Source organism: Halictus rubicundus, unplaced genomic scaffold (genome assembly GCF_050948215.1).
Source record: "Halictus rubicundus isolate RS-2024b unplaced genomic scaffold, iyHalRubi1_principal scaffold0071, whole genome shotgun sequence".
Classification (NCBI taxonomy): domain Eukaryota; kingdom Metazoa; phylum Arthropoda; class Insecta; order Hymenoptera; family Halictidae; genus Halictus; species Halictus rubicundus.
Genome location: NW_027488612.1, coordinates 705,409 through 726,546, shown reverse-complemented (window position 1 = coordinate 726,546; position 21,138 = coordinate 705,409). Strand labels below are relative to the sequence as shown.

The following is a 21,138-nucleotide window of genomic DNA, read 5'->3' as shown; positions in this document are numbered from 1 at the left end:
TTTGAAATCTCTGTGTTTCTCGTGTGCAATGCGAATACATTGCTTGTATTTTGCGTTTCGCTCGGAATTATTTCTTCGGAGCAGTTAATGTACAGTCGAAAATAACTCTGCACGACAACGCTAGTTAAATATCTGTTATTTAAATGAGTGTTTAAAAACAATGGATTCCTTGATTCTCTAGAATAGTGCTGGGCACGTTTGGGGCCCCTCGAACGCTTGCTTCCCCCATCAATCGGTCCTCCGTGCAGCGCACGCTTTCGTCGCGTTCGCTGGTGTCTCGCGTTTTCGTTGCCCCACGGTAACGGCGCTCACTGGAAGGGGATAGTGGGCGGGCTATGGTGGGGACGATTTTGCCTGAATTGAAGCAAACGTGCCCGGCACTGGTCTAGAAGGAGTATTTCTCTTCCCGAGAAGATTCAGTCGGAAAGACGATTGAAAAAAATTGTTCTTGCGATCAACACGAACGATGAACTTTATCGAACGACCTTTCGCTATACGCTGAAGCACGCGCGTGCACACGTTATATCGTTATAATAGAACGAGTATTACTCTATTTTTAACATACATATATCTTGCGTTTCATCTATATCCGCCGGGTTACTTTTCACATTGTTGCCTAGATCAAGCATACTTGTTCGGACTACAAGAAGTGTAAAGTTTTACATCTCCGTATTCTCCTCGGTCTCTTCGTCAACTTTCGGCAACATGTAAACACTAGGAATCGACGGCACGTGATCCTCGAGCTTCAGAATCGGCTTGCAGTCTCTAGTGACGTCTACCTGATTGAAACAGTCCTTTAAGATATTGATTTCGTTCTCGTGGGCGAACAGACTGGTAGGTGGATCTGTTCCGCATATGTCGTTCTCGTCGTTGCCGTTCCTGTGGCACAGGTTGCCAGACGGAAATTGTCACGAGGTCAACGCGAAAGGATCCGTTGACAGCTCGTCCACACTTGGACTGGCTTTGATCGGCTCCGGTTTTTCCACCTGATGGCTGAGCCTATGGACGATCTCATCATGGAGGATGTTGAAGCACATCGCGGTGATTGCGATCCCAGACATTATGTAGCAGGAGCAAAACCAAATGGTTACGTTCCTCGACTCGTAAAGATTCTGACGGGGGTAGGAACCGGGAACCATATCGCCGAACCCAATCGTGCTCATGCTCATGAAGCAGAAGTAGCTTGCATCTGCGATCAAATAAGAAACAAGACGGTTAAATGCACAATATAACCCTTTCATTGCTGGCGTAATCTTAAATGAAAATCTATCGGTTCTTCAATCAAAGTGCCTTCCGATTCTAGATTTAAGGGGGTATTTTGGTTTTGAACTTTCGAAGAATCCATTTTCTTTAATCCTTAACATTAGGATTACGGAGCGTTAAAATGGGATACTTTACAATACTTTATAAAAATAGCAAGAATTTATCTATTAAATTTTGAGCCATTATTACAATAATATATGCCCAAAGAAATAAGTTTGTTGAACAAATTCTCATAGATGCATCGGTACAATCTCAATAATTGTACATTATTAATATTACAACTGAATATATTAAAAATACAATTCAATTCAATTCTATCGAATATTCATTTCAGATAAATCGTCTAAATACACAAATGTTTATATCATTAAGGGCGAAGGGTAGTCACGTGACTTTTTCAGAGTCAGCAGGTCGGTAACTGCTGTATAATTTCCGTTCACAGTCTTCAGACACAGACTTAAGATCCGTTTTGGTTTGATCCGACGGGTCGTTGTCACATGTTTTGCTCTGCATTATCGATATTATGAATTCTGACGCCAGAAACGTGTTTCAAGTTTTTGGCTTTATTTCGCAGAGAATCAAGACAAAAAATAGCTCAATTTGTTTCTGGAGATATTTTCTAGCGTGCGCTACTCTCGATTTCATCCAGAAAACTAATCCAATGGCATAAAAATGCTTGGATTGCACGGCATGTACATTGTGCGGTTTTTGGTCTACTTCTAATATTTATATTGCCAAATATCTGCATAGTTTCGTTTGTTCATGACCAGCGCGTTAGATTGAACACTCCTCTTTAGAGTGAGCCCTTCCCCAGTGAAAAATATTCTCATATAAGGACGAAAAGTTGAGACACGTAAAATCATGTTCCGCCTAATTTTGTCGGTAACGTAGTCGCTCTACCTCATTGTGAATTACGGAGTCTTGGCTCTTAATAGTTACACATTAAATAATTATATTAAACGCGGAGAAATATTACAAAAATCAAAATTGAAAATTCCTCCATTTTGTAAATAATCAAGATTTTCAATTTATTTTGATTCGGACTTAGTCACATTTATGTGTACTGATTAAATATAATTCATCATTTTTTGGTTTTCAATCAACAGAAGCAAAAGGACCAGAATCATGGCAACGCTCAACAAATATTTTCTAAAACATACTTCATAAAAATGTATATAACTCGTCATTTTTATTGTTTTTGATTTAAAAAAAAAAACAATTTATGTACTTCAAATACCCATAAATGTGTGCGCAAAATCGTAATGTAAAAAGTATAATAGTTCTGCTGAAAAAATTTCTTCCAAAAATAAGTTAATTTTGGGATTTTTCTAAAAAAGTTTGGCCTCATTTTCTAGAAACATTTTACAGGTATCAAAATCTCAATTTTGGAAAAATTGGACTCTTTTTGTTACTGATTTTCAACACACAATATTGCTATTAAAATAAAGGACCACAGTGTAATGTCCCTATAAATATATGGGAGAGAAAAATTTTCCCACGATAGTATGACATGATATAGGAGTAGATATATCGTTGAGACATTACTAATGTAATGACAAAACTTTATTGGTTTTACTTATTTTTTCATGAGATTTTCACCACTATAGTTGTGACATTTTACTGAACATAAAGAGGCCAAACTTAATACGATTTGGATCATATTTATTTGTTTAATTGACGATGTAGCATAAGCTCGATTATCCGAACCGATGCTATCTGAATTCTTTATTGTCCGCATTCAATCAGTAAATCAGTAAATATTTCATCAGGTAATCGTTTTTAATTGGAATATACTAATCTCTATGAAAATTAGAAATTCACTTCCGTGGTAGGTAAGGCACGTTAAATAATTTTTGACATTTTCTGATGCATATCGTTGACTATATATCCCTTTTGAGGCAATGCGTTTCGTTCTGGAAAAATCGGGATTCTCTTTTGCAACGTACCCACAAAGGACCAGTCGTCCAACTTGTGCAGAGTAAAAGCGCCTGCCACAATGTAGCACAGTATTGCACCGAGACAAATGCTGATTGGTGCGAGTATAGTAACGTTTGGCCTGTCACCGGAGCCAAGACTCGACACTTCGTCCTTTGGGCTGGCCTTAATTTCCACTGTGCTCGTGAACGTTGACGCATTTGCGCGGACATAAAAGGGCTCCTGTAACTGCAATTGCTGTTGCTGCTGAGCCAGTTCTTCCTGCTGCCTTTTCTTCCTCATTCGCCTCTCCTTCTCCTGGGCCCATGTCAATTTAAAAGCAATTTTAAGATCGATCTACCAAGAAAGTGCCTTCACTTTCCCGCACTGTTTTGCAATATTCCTTTCCAAATTTATCTTATCAAGATCAACATGGAAAGATAAACTTTGTGTACACGGATTTGCAAATAAAAAAATACACAAATTATTCGAGGATTACATACATCTAGAGACGCCAAAGGAAGGGTTATACTTGAGAATTGTTTCGTGAAATTTCGCTCAAACAAATTCTTCTATGCTTCTATTATTATCATTATTCAGTTTTTCAATGTGGAAAATATTTTCATTTACGATAAACATTAATGCAATGAAAAAACGAAGAAATAATTTTTCATTAAAGTTACGTTAGCACAAAATTTTCGAGTTTGAGGTCATTTCAAGGTCATAGTATAAAACACTGTTGAATTCATCTCGACGTCAGCAACAATTCTATTATGTCCAAAACATGTGGTGCCATTTAAAAAAGTCAAGGTGACCTTTACTTTTTTACGTAAAGAGTATTTTTTTAGATTTAAGAATATGCGGACGTGTAACTCGCCAAGTATTGACAAACTTTTGTCTAAAACCATTTTTTAATTGCACTATCGGAAATGCCTAAAAAATGGTGACATAACTTAACGGGGGGACCCTGTATATATGTATATTGATCAAAATAATATATGTATGAATATGATGTAGGTGCCTTTTTAACATTACGTAAATAATAAGTGTTGTATTTCATGTATTTTAAAATATTTAATCTCTCATTTGCTCTACTTATCAGTTATTGTTCCTCTGAGAAATATAACTCCACTTTCCTGCTGTACCACAGTTTACATTCACTCTGTATAATAGTGAAGATATTCATATTTTACCGTGCAAGAGAAATGTATCGCTTTTCGGTCTCATGAGGATTGAACATCATACATCTTTTTATGCATCAGTACCTAGAGTCAGTCAAAAAAGTCTCCGTACACCGTACAAGAATTTATTTAATGTTGCACAATTTTAAAGGAAATGGTAATAAATAAATAATTCTTGCGTTATTATGTTCACTAAACATAACATTTATTAACAGTGCAACAAAAGCTATATTACATTTATTTGTTAACAAATAAACAAAGGAAAAAGTAAAACTCAACGAAAACGAGGTCAAAAAAGTCTCTGTACATGTAACACTATTATTCATAATTTGTTAATTAGTGATCAGTTGGACCGCCTTTTAATTTTATAATTTCTTGCATCCTCTTTGGCATTGTTTGAACTAATTTTTGTATTGTACTTGGCTGAATATTTTCCCATTCCAACAATATATTAGATTTTAGGTCTTCCTTGTTTTTTATTGTGTATTTTTTCAAATTTCTTTTTATTGCTCCCCACAAATGTTCGATTGCATTAATGTCGGGAGATTGTGGAGGTGTATGCAGCTGTTTCGGGACATTGTATAATACCCATTCCTTTACTTTCTTAGCCATGTGCTTAGGGTCGTTATCCTGCTGGAAGATAAACGACTCTTCAAGATGTAATTTTCTGGCACTGTTTTTTAAATTTTCTTTCAAAATGTTCAAATATTTATGCTGATCCATTATACCGTCAATAAAGACTAAATTTCCCACCCCTGCTACACTCATACACCCCCACACCATCACGCTGGCGCCTCCTTATTTAAACGATGGGAGTTTTTTGAGTTTCATCTGTTCATTTGGTTTTCTCCACACTTTAACATTTCCCTCCAAAGTAAAAATAGTGAATTTACATTCATCACTAAATATAACATTATTCGAAAAGCTTTGATCCTTATTAACGTGTGCCTTAGCAAATTCAAAACGTTTTCTTTTATTAACTTTACTTACGAACGGTGTTCTCCTGGCTGTACGACTATTGTATCCAGCTTTTCTCATAACATTTCGAATAGTTTCAGGCACTACTTTTATATTATAGTCATTTTCTATCATACTGGCCAATATTGGTGCACTCGTTTGTGGATCACAACGAATTGTTCGTAGGATTGCACGTTTATGATTAGTATCTAATTTTTGTGGTCGACCTGTACGTTGTAAACTTTGAATAGATTTAGTTTTTGCGTATTTCTCAAAAATATATTGTACCGAAGAATGTGTCCTTTTTACTATTTGACCTATTTTTCTAATGGATAATGAATCTTCTCTTAATTTTATAATTAAATCTCTGGTCGCAAGTGGTACTTCCATTTCGGAGAAATTTTTTCGCGAAAACGTCTTTTATTCTTGCTAACAGTCAAGCAACTAAATTATACTTGACCATAGAGTGTTTCCTTGAGAGTTATTTGTAAACATTCAGCTGAACCGTTAACAAAGGAAATAAATTTACACGCTCACAGTCTCTGTACGGAGACTTTTTTGACCTCATTTTTGTTATGCTCGTCATTTTAGTTCGTTTATTTGTTAACAAATGCATGTAACATCTTTTTGTTTGCACTAATAATTAATGTTATATTTCTGAATATAACAACGAAAGAATTATTTATTTATTACCATTTCCTTTAAAATTATGCAACTTTAAATAAATTCTTGTACGGTGTACGGAGACTTTTTTGACTGACTGTATATACATATGCCTAAGGAATTTACGTGTGCAAGACTCTCCACTATTTTCTTTTTTTTCACGATCGTGTTGAATTCCTCTAAAATTAATAGGTTATCACATTGTTTTACTAAAACTTCCAATAATTTCTAATAATCTTTAAATTGTAATATATTCATTTATAAACAGCAAATATATTTCCTTGTCCTTTCGTTCCTGTACGAGTGCAGAGTTCATGCAAAATCTGTATCTATTTGGGATACAAATGACTTCCACCTATCAAGACATTGTTAATTGGAAGAGAGCAACAAAGCAAAGAGCAATATATGTATTGTATATGTATGAAAAGTAAAAAATCTTTAATCAATGCTCGTTTGAATTCGAATAATATGGAACTTCCAGAGTTTAGATTCGGGACAATGTAATAGTTAATTGTACCTGTACTATAGATGTGTTTCATTTGACATTTTACGAGAAATATTCTATCAATTAATGTTTCTTCGCTCACCTCCATTCTTCTTTCATCGTAGCAACAATAGCCGCAATTCGAACAAAGGCAGCAGCAAAGAGCACGTGTAAAGACACCTCTGGCACATCTGGATAACAGACCTCCGGCGCTCGATAGGTAAACCACAGTCAACGGGATCCCGAGGCTGGCGTAACCCATGGTCGCGATTTTACCCCACGTGGATTTCGGCGTTATGCTACCGCAACCTGGAGAAAGATCATTAAGTATTTAGATAGGGTAAGTATTGCCGAAATTACGTTAGGTTTCCCAAGTAAGTACACACTGAATGGAAAGTGTGTTTTTATTCAAGTGAAGCTTGAGTAGCTTCCAAAGTGAAACTTTTTAAGTTTTCAATAAACTTCATCAGTTTATTAAAGAGTCGAAACGCCTTTCACGTATTTAACCCTTAAAATATCAATTATCTGGTAGCCTTTCAAGCGTTGAATTTTTTAAAAGAGATACTTCAGGTCTAAATTCTTAAAGCGTTTTTTTCAGTTTCAAAGTACAGCGGTACCAGAAGGCATAATTGAATAGTAAATTTCCAATTTTCGATAAGTTGTCGATATTTAAACTATTATATTTTCGTAAAAAGAAATCGTATAACAATAAACCGTGGATAATGCTGACGCTTTCATAACCCATCAATCATTTTTTTCAGATGTGGTGCATGATGTAGTGGGTGGAAAACTGAAGACACGGTTTTTCTCGAAAATATTATAAATTGAAACTTAGTAAAGTGTAAACTATACAGATTGAAAAGTTCATGCACGTTTTTATACAGGGTGTCTTACATAACTCGAGCATCTAAAATATCTCGCTTGTTTTTTATGATAGAAAAAAATGTCAACGGAAAACATTAGTTGGTTCAGGGGGACAAATATTACGATGAGCAACAAAATGTGTTCAAGGTTATATTTTTTGAGATTTCAAGATCATCGAAGTTTTTTTTCAATGGAATGATATATTTTTAGTATCGCTATATGATATCCGAGGTCAAGACGAATCCAACGACCTGTAATATTATGACCTTCACGTGACGTCGAGTACGCAAAATTCATAAAAGTAGGACACTTGACCTAAATAGTGAAACAACGATGACATGTCCCCTAGGGTTTCACGAAATGTTCTTGAACTTTGACTATTGACTGTAAACACGCTTACAATAAATTGTAAACACTGATACAAATTCTTCTCCTTATGATGACTGATATCAGTACGTTTAAGAAATTCTTCGGGATTTATTTGATTGTGAAAGATAACGTTACTTCTCTGAAACGATAGTGTACAGTGATGCAGAAAAGATAGAGATGATTTTAGTTTATGGGCGAGGCTAAAAGTAACTCAGTACAATCGTCTCAACTGTACGCAGAAAAATACCCTGAGAGAAATCATCGTCCTCGACAAAGTTTTGACCGCATAGGTCAATTGTTTTGTAGAAAAGGGAGTGTTAAATCACTAAACAGAAGACGAGCAAAGCCTGAAACTGGAGAAGATGCCGAAACTTTTGTATTGGCTACAGTCAATATTGATCCTACTACAAGTTGTCGAAAAATTGGATGTTCTTAGGCATTTGCAAAGCAAGTGTGTCCCGAATATTGCAACGTCATTTTCATCCATACCATATTTCCTTACATCAGGAGCTTGGTGGCAATGACTTTGAGAATCGTGTTGCTTTTTGTACATGGGCATTGCAGCAAATACAAAGAAATGAACATTTCTTTTATGACGTTCTCTTTACTGACGAAGCTACTTTTTCTAACCATGGACAACTGAATACACATAATATGCATTATTGGTGCATTGAAAACCCGAAATGACTTCGACAAGTTGTACACCAGCGTCTATGGAGTGTAAATGTGTGGTGTAGAATCGTTGGTGATAACAAACTCAAGGTCACGCGGAGGTGATAATATTACAGGTCGTTGAATTCGTCTTGACCTTGGCTATCATATAGCGATAATAAAAATATATCATTCCATTTAAAAAAACATCGATGACCTTGAAATCTCAAAAAATATAACCTTCAACAGTTTTTTTTGCCTACTATAATATTTGCCCCTCTGAACCAACTAATGTTTTCCTCTGCAATTTTTTCTGTCATAAAAAACAAGCGAGATACTTTAGATGTTCGAGTTAGGTGAGACATCCTGTATATGAATTTATAAAAAAACTTTTCAATACTTTTATTCTACTGCGTTCTTGGTCACGCGTTTTTGGTCTAATAATGACAATGATATTTATGACCAAAAATGCAAATTAAATATACTATCAGAATCTGATTTGATTTTGAGGGATCAATGAACATGGAAGGAACAACGGGAGGAAAGTGGAGGGAAGAGAATGACAAAACCGTTAGATAAAAAGTAATTATCTTTAATATATAAAAATAAATTGTAAGAAATGAGTGATAATAAATTAACAACAAATATTAATTACAAAAAGTTACTTATCACTGAAACAACGATCATTATTACAGTGTTACGTATGGAGACGTTCTCCACGTTTATTTCGATTAGAATTTCTAATCTCTTTTCTGAGAACGAAAAGCGTCCCAACAGACCCCTTTTATTAACGAAAGATACTGTATGCCTTCTTTATACCAAAATCTCTAAACACTCCCTTCTGGCATCCGTTAATCAATATTCTGATAGGAAATAGCCCGGATAACCTTCATTAACCCCTTTCAACGAAAATCTAACTGAGGCCTGCTTTTCATTAGAAACGACAAAAAATGTGACTGTGACCCTACGTGACATTAAATCTTAAACAGAGTACCCCTTTCATTTTCAAGGTATATAAACCCGTTCATTTTCATCCTCTTCGGTTAGTCGAGAAGCGGTTCAGTCAAGATTCAGACGCGGTTCAGTACTCGTGCAGTCACGTCGCGTCAAGTCTAGTGAGATCGGGTTAAAGTCCCTTTCGAATCAATTCATAACCTTATAGATTCCGTTAGTTCGGTATATATTCTATTTGGCATTCAACAATCGCCATCTAACCCCGCATTGCCAGTGCGTCAACACCGTGCAACATAGGTAAACAATTCCTCTAATTGTACATTTATTATATTCATTCGCGACACAAACAACAACACTTGTAGTAATTTCAATTCAGAATAAATTGTCTTGTTTGTTAACTCGCGTACCCTTAATTATTGCCTAAAATCCTAATATAATAATTGAACGTTCCCACACGATACAATCTAACCGCTCGGATTGTATCAATTAAATTATTATATAGAAGTTACGAGGCTTACTAATACTTAAATTCGATTCAACGAAGATTTCTCCAACCTAGTGGCTCCTCGATTTCGCATTGAGTGCGTCCACGAAATTATACCATCCTAGGGGGATCCCCGATTTCGCATTGGGTTCTTCCGCATCCTAGCAGCTCCCTGATTTCGCATCAGGTGCGTCCGCGCTCTTATACAACCTCCTTTCGAATCGGGTTCGCCGCGTGTTCCCTAGTGACTCCTCGATTTCGCATCGGGTGCGTCTGCGTTTGACACCAACCTCCCAGAGGTTCCCTGATTTCGCATCAGGTGCGTCCTCGACGTCAACTATCCTAGCGGCTCCTCGATTTCGCATCGGGTGCGTCCGCGTACCTAACTAACAATTGAAACCATATTCCCGGGGTAAAAATCCCCTCGCCGGCCTCTCGCGCTGCTCATAGCCCTGGCTCGTAACAACAGTGATTTCAAGAAGCGATTATCATTTCTTTTATTGACCAGTGAGACAATCCAAATGCATAACTAGGCAACGCCTTCAAATGGAGTGCCGTTAGTCCCTCTTATTATTATCTATCGTTAATTTATTATTATTTATTTATTATAGTTTATTTTTATATATTTTCTTCACTTCTCTTCTTTCGTTTTTCCGTTTTTGTTGCAATTTTGCGACAGTGGTCCAGTGAACGAAAACTTTGTTTATTTAACGTAAAAAAATTATTATTAAATTTTTTATTTAAAAAATTAATTCTAATTAACTATTTCAGATTTTCTCAGAAATTTTTCAGAAATTCTGAAAGTTGATTTTTAAACTTACATTGCACCCAAGGGTCTCAAAGTTAGATCAGTATTACACCTTGCCAAAATGATTAGTGTCACATCGATGTCTCTTAAAGGATTTTTTGTATTCCTGCATAAATGAAAAATGAGCGCAACGCAACGTGGCTTCCGGTTAGTCTATATTACTTACTGTTAAACAACATTTGTGAAAAATTTATTTTGCCAGTTAATAGTTTAAGCTATTTGTAATAACCCATATAACTTATAGACCCCTAAGTATTCAATTATAGGCGGAGTAATTACATAACTATTGCTCTGAAAACTGATGAATTCCCAGAAGACAAAAGGTTATTTCCCAGGCGTGTATCTCCGAAAAAAATTGTACTATTAGGCTATTCAAAAACAATTTTTTTTCATAAAAATCAAAAATTTGTCTGTGCGGCGCATTGTAGCCGGTTTAGAAAAAAATATATATATGTATATATAAATGACATTTAACATTTCGCGAAAATGAAAATGCGACGGAAGGAGGCCCTTACGAGGGAGGAGGGACGGAATCAGAAAAAGGAGAGTGGCGAATCGATTGGTCTGACGCCGCTTAAGATAATGGATCGCCTATTGGAATTGCTCTGGACCGTGCATGATAGCGGTTTCGAGTCCATTGCCAATGGAATTGCACTCGCGAAAACCTCGCGGAACTGCACGGAAGCCTATTCGTCAATGTCGTTCCGCCTTATCGTTCACAACGGTGTGACTCTTTTCGTATCCGTTATCTGTTACCATTTGTTAGAACCTACGGCAGATTGTCAGCTCGAGTTTTATTAGTCGAAGAGCAATAATGTGTAGAGCAAAAATGAAACTAGAAATCCGTAAATAGTTCGATTCACGAATGCTTCTTAGGGGAAGTCTTATTACAATGCCCCTCTCCCTGATGCTGAATTCTATTAGGTGTGTATTCAAGAACGCATTAACATACGTTTAAATTATAATTGTGTTTATTAAGTATTTAGTAAACACAGAATAGGGAATAAATTTTTAAGTACCACTTAAGAAAGGTACGTTTGTTTAAAGATGTACAGTGAATTCAAAAAGTATTTGGTCACAAATACAACACATATAATAGTCCCTAAACCAGAGCTGATCAATGTCTGCACGTACGGGCAGCGGTTTTCTTGCCCCGAGGACAGTGTCGCCAGAAGAGGGGAAGGAGCACAAGTTGAGGGGAAAAACTTACCCTCTCTCTGCTCGTACCGGAGTATGCACGACAGAGACAGTGACCGGGCAGCGACGGAAGTGTGGGGAATAGCGCGGTAGAAGGGGAAATTAGAGTGCGAGAACAAGTCTTGATCTGGCGACTCTGCTTGGGCACATACACAGAACGGCACGGCGCACGCGAAGCCACGCCTCTGCGGGCAAGGCTGCATGCATTTGTCACACGCTTTGTCACAGCTACGTGGCCAGCTACGGCTAAGCTGCCGACTCCGCTAATTGTAAGTCACATGTCCGTAGCTTTGCCCGTTGCTGTACCCACTGGCATCGGCGTGCCCACTTGCCCGCTAATACACTCCTCGTCGAAAAGATAGCCCAGGTGTGCTATCTTTAATTTCTCAATGACGCATGTAAAATTTTTCGTCTGTAACGTACAATATCAAAACAATATTATGAGCTCAGAATATGCGGCTTGCTGGAAATAAATCACAATGTCGTAGATGTTTGTATACAACAAAGAAAAACTGTTCCATACTAAGGTCGAAATGATAGCACACTCTGTTAATATGTTTAGAAATGCTCAGTATTTCATGATCTATCAACGAGTAAAGATTACAGTACAATATTATATAAATTTGTAAGTATGGGACGCGGAAAAAAATTAAACGAGTCTGAAAAAAGCAAATTCTTGAACTAAAACAGCAACAGTTATCAGTAGCGAAAATATCGAAAGTAATAAAAAGAAGTCGTAAAGTAATACACAATTTCTTAAAAAAATGTTGAAGATTATGGCAAAAAGAAAAGTACTGGTCGGCCGTCATCGAGCAATTATGCGTGTAGCTTCCAACTCGCAGTTAACAACGAAGTAAATAATGGAAAATCTAGTGTTAGTGCCAGTGTTTCGAGTGTTCGTCGAGTTCTACTATCCTGCAAAAATATTAAGAGGCTAAAATTAAAAAAGAAACCTCCGTTAACAACGAAACACAAAGCAGAACGTTTACGCTTTGCAAAAGAAAGAGTGCATTGGGAAAAAAATGGAAAAGAGTACTATTTTCGGACGAAAAAAAATTTAACCTGGATGGTCCTGATGGGTTCCAATATTATTTTCATGACATAAGAAAAGGGACAATGTCAGCAATCCGACGATAAATGGGAGGAGGCAGCGTAATGGTTTGGGCCGTCATCGGTTATTTCGGCACGACAAGTATCAAGTTCATCAATGGGAGAATGAATAGTGTCCAATACATAAATTTAATCAAAGAACAAATAAATAATCATGCAGAATGCATCTCTGGACCTGATTACATCTTTCAACAAGATAATGCATCTGTACACACATCAAGATTGGTCCAATCATATTTTAATGAAAATAATATATCTGTTTTGCCGTGGCCTGCACGCTCCCCGGACCTTAATATTATTGAAAATTGCTGGGCAGAACTTGTTCGCGGCGTATACGCGAATGGAAAGCAGTATCAACACGTACAAGAATTAAAAAATGCAATTGTACGCGAATGTCAAAATTACATCCAAAAACTATATAAATCGATACCAAATCGTACAATAGAAGTAATAGAAAATAAAGGAGGATGTACCCATTATTAAATAAGTATATACGTTTGATAAGTAATTATTGTTAGTTAAAATTTATATTCATTATTATTTTCTTATTGTACATGTGCTATCATTTCTTTCTTAAAGTAAAACAATTTTTTTTTTGTTGCACACTAAACCTTATAATATTCTTAATTATTTTCAACGACCCGCATATTCTGAGCTCATAAAGTTTTGATATTATACGTCACAAACGTAAAACTTTACATGCGTCATTGAGAAATTAAACATAGCACACCTGGGCTATCTTTCTGACGAGGAGTGTAGGCATATTGAGCAGCTCTGTTCTAAACTGTTCTTCTTACTTATTTCACCTCTGTAGTCTTTAATTTTCCTATCCCCCTGTCACTTCATTGCATTAGCCTTCCTTCATTTTACTAACTGGTTAAATATAATTCATATATCTAAAAATTAAAAATAATACGAGTTGATAAGAGACGATTGATCTTACTATATCCAGGATTTAGAAAAATGTGTCTCCACGAAACTTTGACGAATTTTTGTTTGGCTAACAAGGGAACATATTCAGATGCGAAAATTCGATTTTGATGAAACTTACGGGAGCTTATAGTTCTTTGAAAAATATTTGACACGTGTTTTTTTTTATCGGCAGACATCCACTTTGAAGGGGTGAAAACAGCCCTCAAAGTTGGGGGTCAAAACCATATTTTTTGAGATATCTCGGAAACCAGAGGTCGAAAAAATTTGAATTTTTTTTTTAAATTGTGTGTTTTTCAATGGGAAATGTAGTCGCGCAAGAAAATTTTAACAAAAGTTTTTTGTTTAAACAATATATTAAAAATTTGATTTTTTTTTGCAGTTTCTTTTATTTATTGTTAGTTCATTTTAATGTAAACTTGGGTGTGTGATCTTTGATCCAAAATAGGGGATACATGTTTCAGGATTTTCTTTGTTTTTGCCATTTAACAATAATTATGCATAATGGAAGATAGTCTTGCACCTGGCGTGCGTAGGAAGGAATTCTGGCTTGTTTCATCGAAATATAAGCATTTAGTATAAACGTGTATAGTATTTTAAACAATACCACTGGGTTATGTGTCGTTTATTGTTTTATTAGTAGCTAAAGAAGGTGACGCAGGTAGCAGCGTGACGCGGTGCTAATTACCGCGGTGGAGTAAGGGTACCGACTTTTATAGCCAATTCGCCTGTGAATTTCTGCAGTCGTTGGGCCTTCGGTTAAAATATACCTGCAGCCTTTTTAAACTGTGAATCCTCGAAGCTGGAGTTTCCCTCGTCGTTTATGATAGCTCTGAAAAGAGCTGGTGGCAAATGCCGCACATCAGTTTTACCTCGGTTATATATAGCATTTCAGAAGAACACGAATATTTTCAAATATTTCTATTGGTTGTTAGGGTGAGAGAGGGGGAAACGTAAAGTGTCTTAAGAATGTATAAAACTGTATCCCTTCAAAGTGGATGTCTGCCGATAAAAAGAAACACGTGTCAAATATTTTTCAAAGAACTATAAGCTCCCGTAAGTTTCACCAAAATCGGATTTTCGCATCTGAATATGTTCCCTTGTAAGTATGGTCACCGTCACAAAGTGAGATGCTTGTTCATGCTTTACGAGTTCGAATTCACTTGAACGTGGTGTAGCGAAACTCAAAGTCTCGTTACGCCTGCCTTTTGAACTTCCACTCGATCCCGGTAAATGACAGTTGATTTCAATTAAACATATCCCAGATTAATGCTCCAGAAGAATGTTATTCGCTGTACACAGTGAAAATGCAGCAGAAATCAAATATGTTTAACCCAGTGCCTAATTTCAAGTCTCAGTTTTGTACAATGTAATGGACCCCATAACAACAGAAACACACGCACCTCCAGTCTATACTACATGCAGTATAGCACGCAGGGTGTCTTGTCTAACTTGAGCAGTTAAAATATGTGTCTCGGTTGCTTTTCATGATACGGGAAAAAATATTCAGAGAGAATGACCGGTGCAAAGTAGCATATAGTCTGATTGAGAAACACGTGGTTGACATATAGTCTATTATGATATTTTTGTCAGTAATTTTGTTTCCTTTAAGAACTTAATAGGGTTTTCCACCGTTCAGCTCATAGAAAGGCGAGTTCAACGATACAAATATATGTTGACCTTCACATGACCTTAAAGGAGAAAAATCATATTTATTCCAAAAACAATCTAAACTTTATATACTGTAGCTGTTTGTTGATATTTTATTTCAGCTTATCGAAATTTTATTTCGATAATATACTAGATTCGTATTGCGCATAGTGGTCGAAGACAAAACAAACTTGTGAGACAACCAAGTAGGTTCGATAACTAATTATGCTTTTATAATTCCTCAGAAGATAGAGGAATCGTACGATGCTAAAGTTGATTACTGTCGAAAGAATTTGACTGTTGTATAAGTTTGCGCGTGCAGTTCGTTTAGGAACATACGAGTTCTAATTCAGTTTAACACTAGGTTTACGGAGCACTAAAAGCGACTATTTTGCATTACTTCATAAAAATAACAAGAACGTGCTACCCACATTTTTAGTAATATTTTTAAAATAATATATACCTAAAGAAATAAATTTTCTAAATAATTTCTTATGTATGCATCCTTAGAATCTTAATAATATTTAATTAAAAATATTAGAACCCGTCATTTTGACGGGTCCCGTAAATCTAGTGTTAATGTACTAGCCCCACAACTTCAACTCTGCCAACGGAATTTAGTCGGTAGTAACGACATACGATGAGAAATCAATTAAAGGTCTTTACACCAGGCTGTACGTAGCGTATTGATACCGAAACTTCCGGAGCATCGTCGAAAGCATAGGACGATGTGATGTTACGGAGTAAAGTTTGCAACAACTGCTCCTGACGTTGCTGCATTTCTATAATATACAGTAAGTACATAGGTCTGAAAGTTTGACCCCTTCTCGAAACCGTTGTGGTAACCGAAAGTTCATAGTTCATTCGGATTACTTTCCTTAAGAATTTTAAAAAATCTGTTATAATGGCAAGGACAACCGTCTGAATCACTTCTATTCACGCTTAAAAGAATGTGGACCACGTGTCTCTTTTTTCGCGTTAAGAACATCAATATTCGTTTTATTATTTTCATTCAGAAACAGAATTATTCATGAAACTTTTAATTTATGGTAGTACATATGGATTAGGTACGCATACACGTATACAGCTAGATACACTGTCTGGCATAACTACAGCACCACTAAAATTATCAAGCGATTTGAACATTTATACATATAGATTTTCAAATGATAATAGCGTTACGTGGAAAGAGTTCAAAAGAAATTATAGAGGGTAGGTCTCCGCATATTACCACTTGATTTACATGGTATCAAGAGGGGCACATTCTGATGTTAATAGTTTTTTTTATAGGTGGACACGTACAGGATATATAAAGGTCATTAACTTTTTTTAAAATGGAAACATATATTTCTTGTTGTAACACTTAACGAATCTTGATAATCTTTACAAGAAAGTGTTAACCTACTTATGTGAAAAAATCGATACTTCTTCATTATTTGTCTTCCCGTCTCTTCTTCTCTTCTAAAATACTTCTCCAATATTTGCGGATGTTAAGTTGTAAATGATCGTCACATTGAACCTCTCATATCTCTTAAATAAATCATTTTTTATGTAAGTAGGTCTTCTCGTAAGTACGTCACTTTCTTGTAAAGAATATCAAGATGCATTAATTGAGGCAACAAAATAGGTTTCCATTTTTTGAAAAAGTTAATTATCAAATGTTAATTAATAAAAAGACTGTTAACGTCAGAATGTGCCCTTCTTGATACTGTGGTGGCAATATCACCACGTACGCCAATGCATATATTTCTTCTAAGAATTTCTCTTTCCTTTCCAACTCTGTCACGCTATTATTCTCTATTTCCTGTCTGCTAGTCGCACGTTTGGTAACCGGCCCTTCACGAATTTCCAATGCATCCTTGAGAACGTCGCCAGGGTTCTGGTTTTCGTTAGTCTCGGTCCTTCGCCTACCTCTTAGCTTTCTCTGTTTATGACTCTTTTCCGCTGTCCCTATCGCTGTCACTGTCTTCTCAATTTTTCCTTTTCTATTCTCTTTTCTTTTTCTCTCCTATCTTTTTGCCTTTTCTAACTCCGTCGTGTTTAAGATTGCAACGAGAGTCGCCAGTCGATTGTAAGCTTCCGAGACAACAACACCAGCACTGCACTGACATTCGCGCTTATCGATATTAGTAATAAACGAAGCGAGGACAATCTCTGCTATTTTATATCTCCTTACCCACTTCAATACCATTCAACTCTACGTGAACCATTTTCCGCTACGTTTGTGAACTGCCGATTATTTGCATAAATACGTAATATACCATAATACCCCACAAACTAATAACTAATAATTTAAATTAAAATTTTGTTGGAACTAATTTTTTTATGAACTTATTATCAGTTGTTAGAAAATGAAGACCCGTGTAATTATCGCCTTCCTCGAAACGGCCATCCGGGTCATCGCCGTGTTCTCCGGATTTGTTTTTTGGGCCACGGCTCGATAAACAAGCGCGCGATTTGTCATCCGATGATTTTCAAAAACACCATATTACATTCAGGTAGAAGGATGCGTGGATGATAGAAGCAGCAGAACCACGAAACGAGGACGGAAAAGCCGGAACAGTGTAACGAGATGACGGTATCACGATAAAAAAGGTAACAGACACGAGACACGCGAAGCGGAACGAAACGAGAAACGGAAGAGACTTCGGGGATTATTTATTTTCACGGTAACCGCAATCCGCGGCTGCATTTTCCGCGAGACGACCAACCAAACTGTCTGGAAAACGAGGAGAAATTACATCGGTAAAAATAATAGAACCTGGCCACTATATTGGTTGGACCCGTAACCAATTTGCGCCTGCACAATGAACAGCAGAACGATAGAGGATATCTATATTTCATGCCACAGCGAAGAATTCAATCTTTTCACACGACACCGTTCCTTCCAAGTCAAAAGGTCAGCACAGCGAAATTCATTTCCAAAGCGTGTATTTTATTGTATTCGTATCGAAGGTACAATATCAGTAGAAAGCGTGATTGGATTATTTGGCTTAACTTCACCTTGGTAACCCAAAAATTGTTAACTTTTTACTATATAATCCTGTACACCTTGATGAGAAAATGCCAAAAATTGAAGTTTTAAGGCGAGGAATTCACTGGTCCAAGCGTTATGTTTAATGAAAACATATGGAGGTCAACTCCGTTTTTTTGGATAGATTGATATATTTTTCTATGTATTATCTAGTAGGACGTTTTAATATTAGATAATATTAAATATTAAATTTAATATTAAATAATTAAATAATGAAAAACAATATAAAAGTATATTTAATTGCAATTAACTTTGTCTTTAATCAATTTTTAATAAATTTTATCCGCTATAAACGCGGAAAGGTCAGCGTATTCATAACTTGTGTGTCAGTGGCTATGGAATTGAAACGGTAAAAAGGTCAATTGAAATGCAATTAACTTTTTATACAGCCAGTTTGAGGCCTTACATTTCTTTTACATTCACGAAAACAGTGCTTTTTGCACTGCATGTTTCGTAACAGTTTAATAAATTGTTTTATTAAATGTTCCATTTCATTAACGTTTTCAAAACTTACCTGTCAAACGCATAAAGGCGGTTTAGTTATATCGATTGGGAAGTTCCTGCGTTACTCGATTGTCCTGGGATGTGTGAATATTGCTATTTTAGTAATGAATTATACAGGGTGTCCCACATAAATGGGAGTCCCACCTAAATATCTTTCGTATTTACAGTCCTATCAGAAAACTTCGGAGGACAAAGTGACACTATTGCAGGGGGCAATATAATGGTGAAGAAAAATTTTTTTGATGTCGTGTTTTCTAATGAAATTTCAAGGTCACCGATGTTTTTTTAAATGGAATAGTATATTTTTTTACGATAGCACGATAGACAATAAAAAACTGAATTTAGTGGATACCACCTTTTTGACTTTGAAATGACCTTGAGCGTTTCAATTACCAATGACCTTCGAACATTTACTATGATATGTAAAGGTCAACCCGACGTAAACAACGCGCAATCTTTGCTGAAACACGTAAGTTTTAAACTTCTACATTTCTACAAAAAATAGATAATTATGTCAAGTATTCCTGTAAAATATTTAAAAAATATTGGTCTAGTTTTTGAGATATGATGGTTACCGTTTTGAAAAACTGCCTCATAAACGTGGTTTCCGTTCCACTTCTATTGGATATTTTTTAACGAAAATGTCGTATTTTATAAGTGAAAGTACGACACAACTTATGTACCAAATGTTTTTTTAATGTAACCATTTGTTGGGTTAATAAATTCTCAAAGTAAGCTCACTTCTCGACCTCGTAGGTGTATTGCCCCTCCCCTCTCGCCTCCTTGAAATTCAAGACATAAAACCGCAATTATTTTTGCAGTAACGTAACGGTATGTGTCACGAGGTAACAGTGAGCTGGTACACGATGATTTACGAACGGGATTCTCTCGACTTGCGTCGTCGACGGGACCGACTTATCTTGCGGGTAGCATCTACGTCCCAGTTTGAGCTGTTTAGTTTGCCGCTCGAAATAATTTGCATACGGCAGGACGACGACGGGGCGCTTTCGTTGCGCAATAACATCTCGAAGATGAGCCGTATGTCGCGTTAGGCGAATGCAATGCGGCCAGCAGCACACGCTGTCGACTAGTACTCTGAGAGAGGAGCCAACAACCCCTAACCTGCGCCACCCCCTTCGTTGCCCGGCTCGTCGGCGTCGTTTCATGGCACAGGCCTGTCGAGATCCCCAACGTAACCTCCGAGCTCGTAATGGTAAGTCTCTCTGTACGAGGACCTGAAATTAATAACGCGACCTGGCGCAAATACGGTGCACATAATTAAAGCGATATTACGATCTGGGACAACGGCTGTATCGTCTAGCAACCGGCTGGCTCCACGTTGGATATTATTTAGCTGGCCGCTGCGCTGCATTGCGCTGCGTTGCGCCCGGCACGCCGTTGCATGCGCTTTGATTTCTAGCTCGGATGGAGCTGTTTGCGAGCAGGTGATTTATATTGATTCTTCGTTTTGATGAACAAAGAGGGACGGAAGAGAACGGCTGTGGGATAACAAACAGCCCCGCCCCCCCCCCCCTCAACTTACTCGATGCTTTTTGTCCGGGATTAAGTAATGGATCCCGGGTTGATTTAATTTCCGTTTTAAAACTGTTTTTACTAGCGGTTTATCGTTTACAGGAATATAGTACCGGATAAATGTTTTTGGATAGACAATTTTTCATATACAATATACACTGAAATTTTTTGTACATTGAACTTTTAACTGAGCACGACGAGTTAATTTGTCATCGAATTTGTTGTTACTAGACTACGGATTTTATGCATTTATGCGAAAATGAGTGGATGAAATACGAACCGCTGAAAATGTCGGGCAAATTTAAAAACACCGTTCTGTTATTTTCATTTGAGGAGGACGATTAAAGGCTGCTACACACGCTCCATCTTGTTGTCCCTTTTGCTTGCGCAGTCATAAGTTGTAATGCAAAGCGGGGCTTATGTGTGGCAAAATTGTACGTTTTGGAGCGTGCGTTCCGTCAATATTGTCCGGCATGAACGCAATCACCATGATGTTGATTTTTTCCGTCTTGCAGTGCAACTTGTGACTTGTGACAAGCAAAAGGGACGATAAGACGGAGAGTGTGTGGGCGGCCTTTACTTCATCGC

The 21,138-nt window shown here is 36.8% G+C and overlaps 1 protein-coding gene across 1 annotated transcript in view; it reads right to left on the bottom strand.

The window, feature by feature from the left end:
• Window positions 1-906: 906 nt before the first annotated feature.
• The window catches only part of LOC143363598 (potassium channel subfamily K member 6-like), a 146,743-nt gene continuing 126,511 nt past the window's right edge, over window positions 907-21,138 (bottom strand). Inside the window, 3 exon segments of the mRNA XM_076804162.1 lie at window positions 907-1,189; window positions 3,210-3,495; window positions 6,566-6,771. Of these exon segments, the coding sequence (XP_076660277.1) occupies window positions 909-1,189; window positions 3,210-3,495; window positions 6,566-6,771 (773 nt within the window). The 3' untranslated portion in view covers window positions 907-908.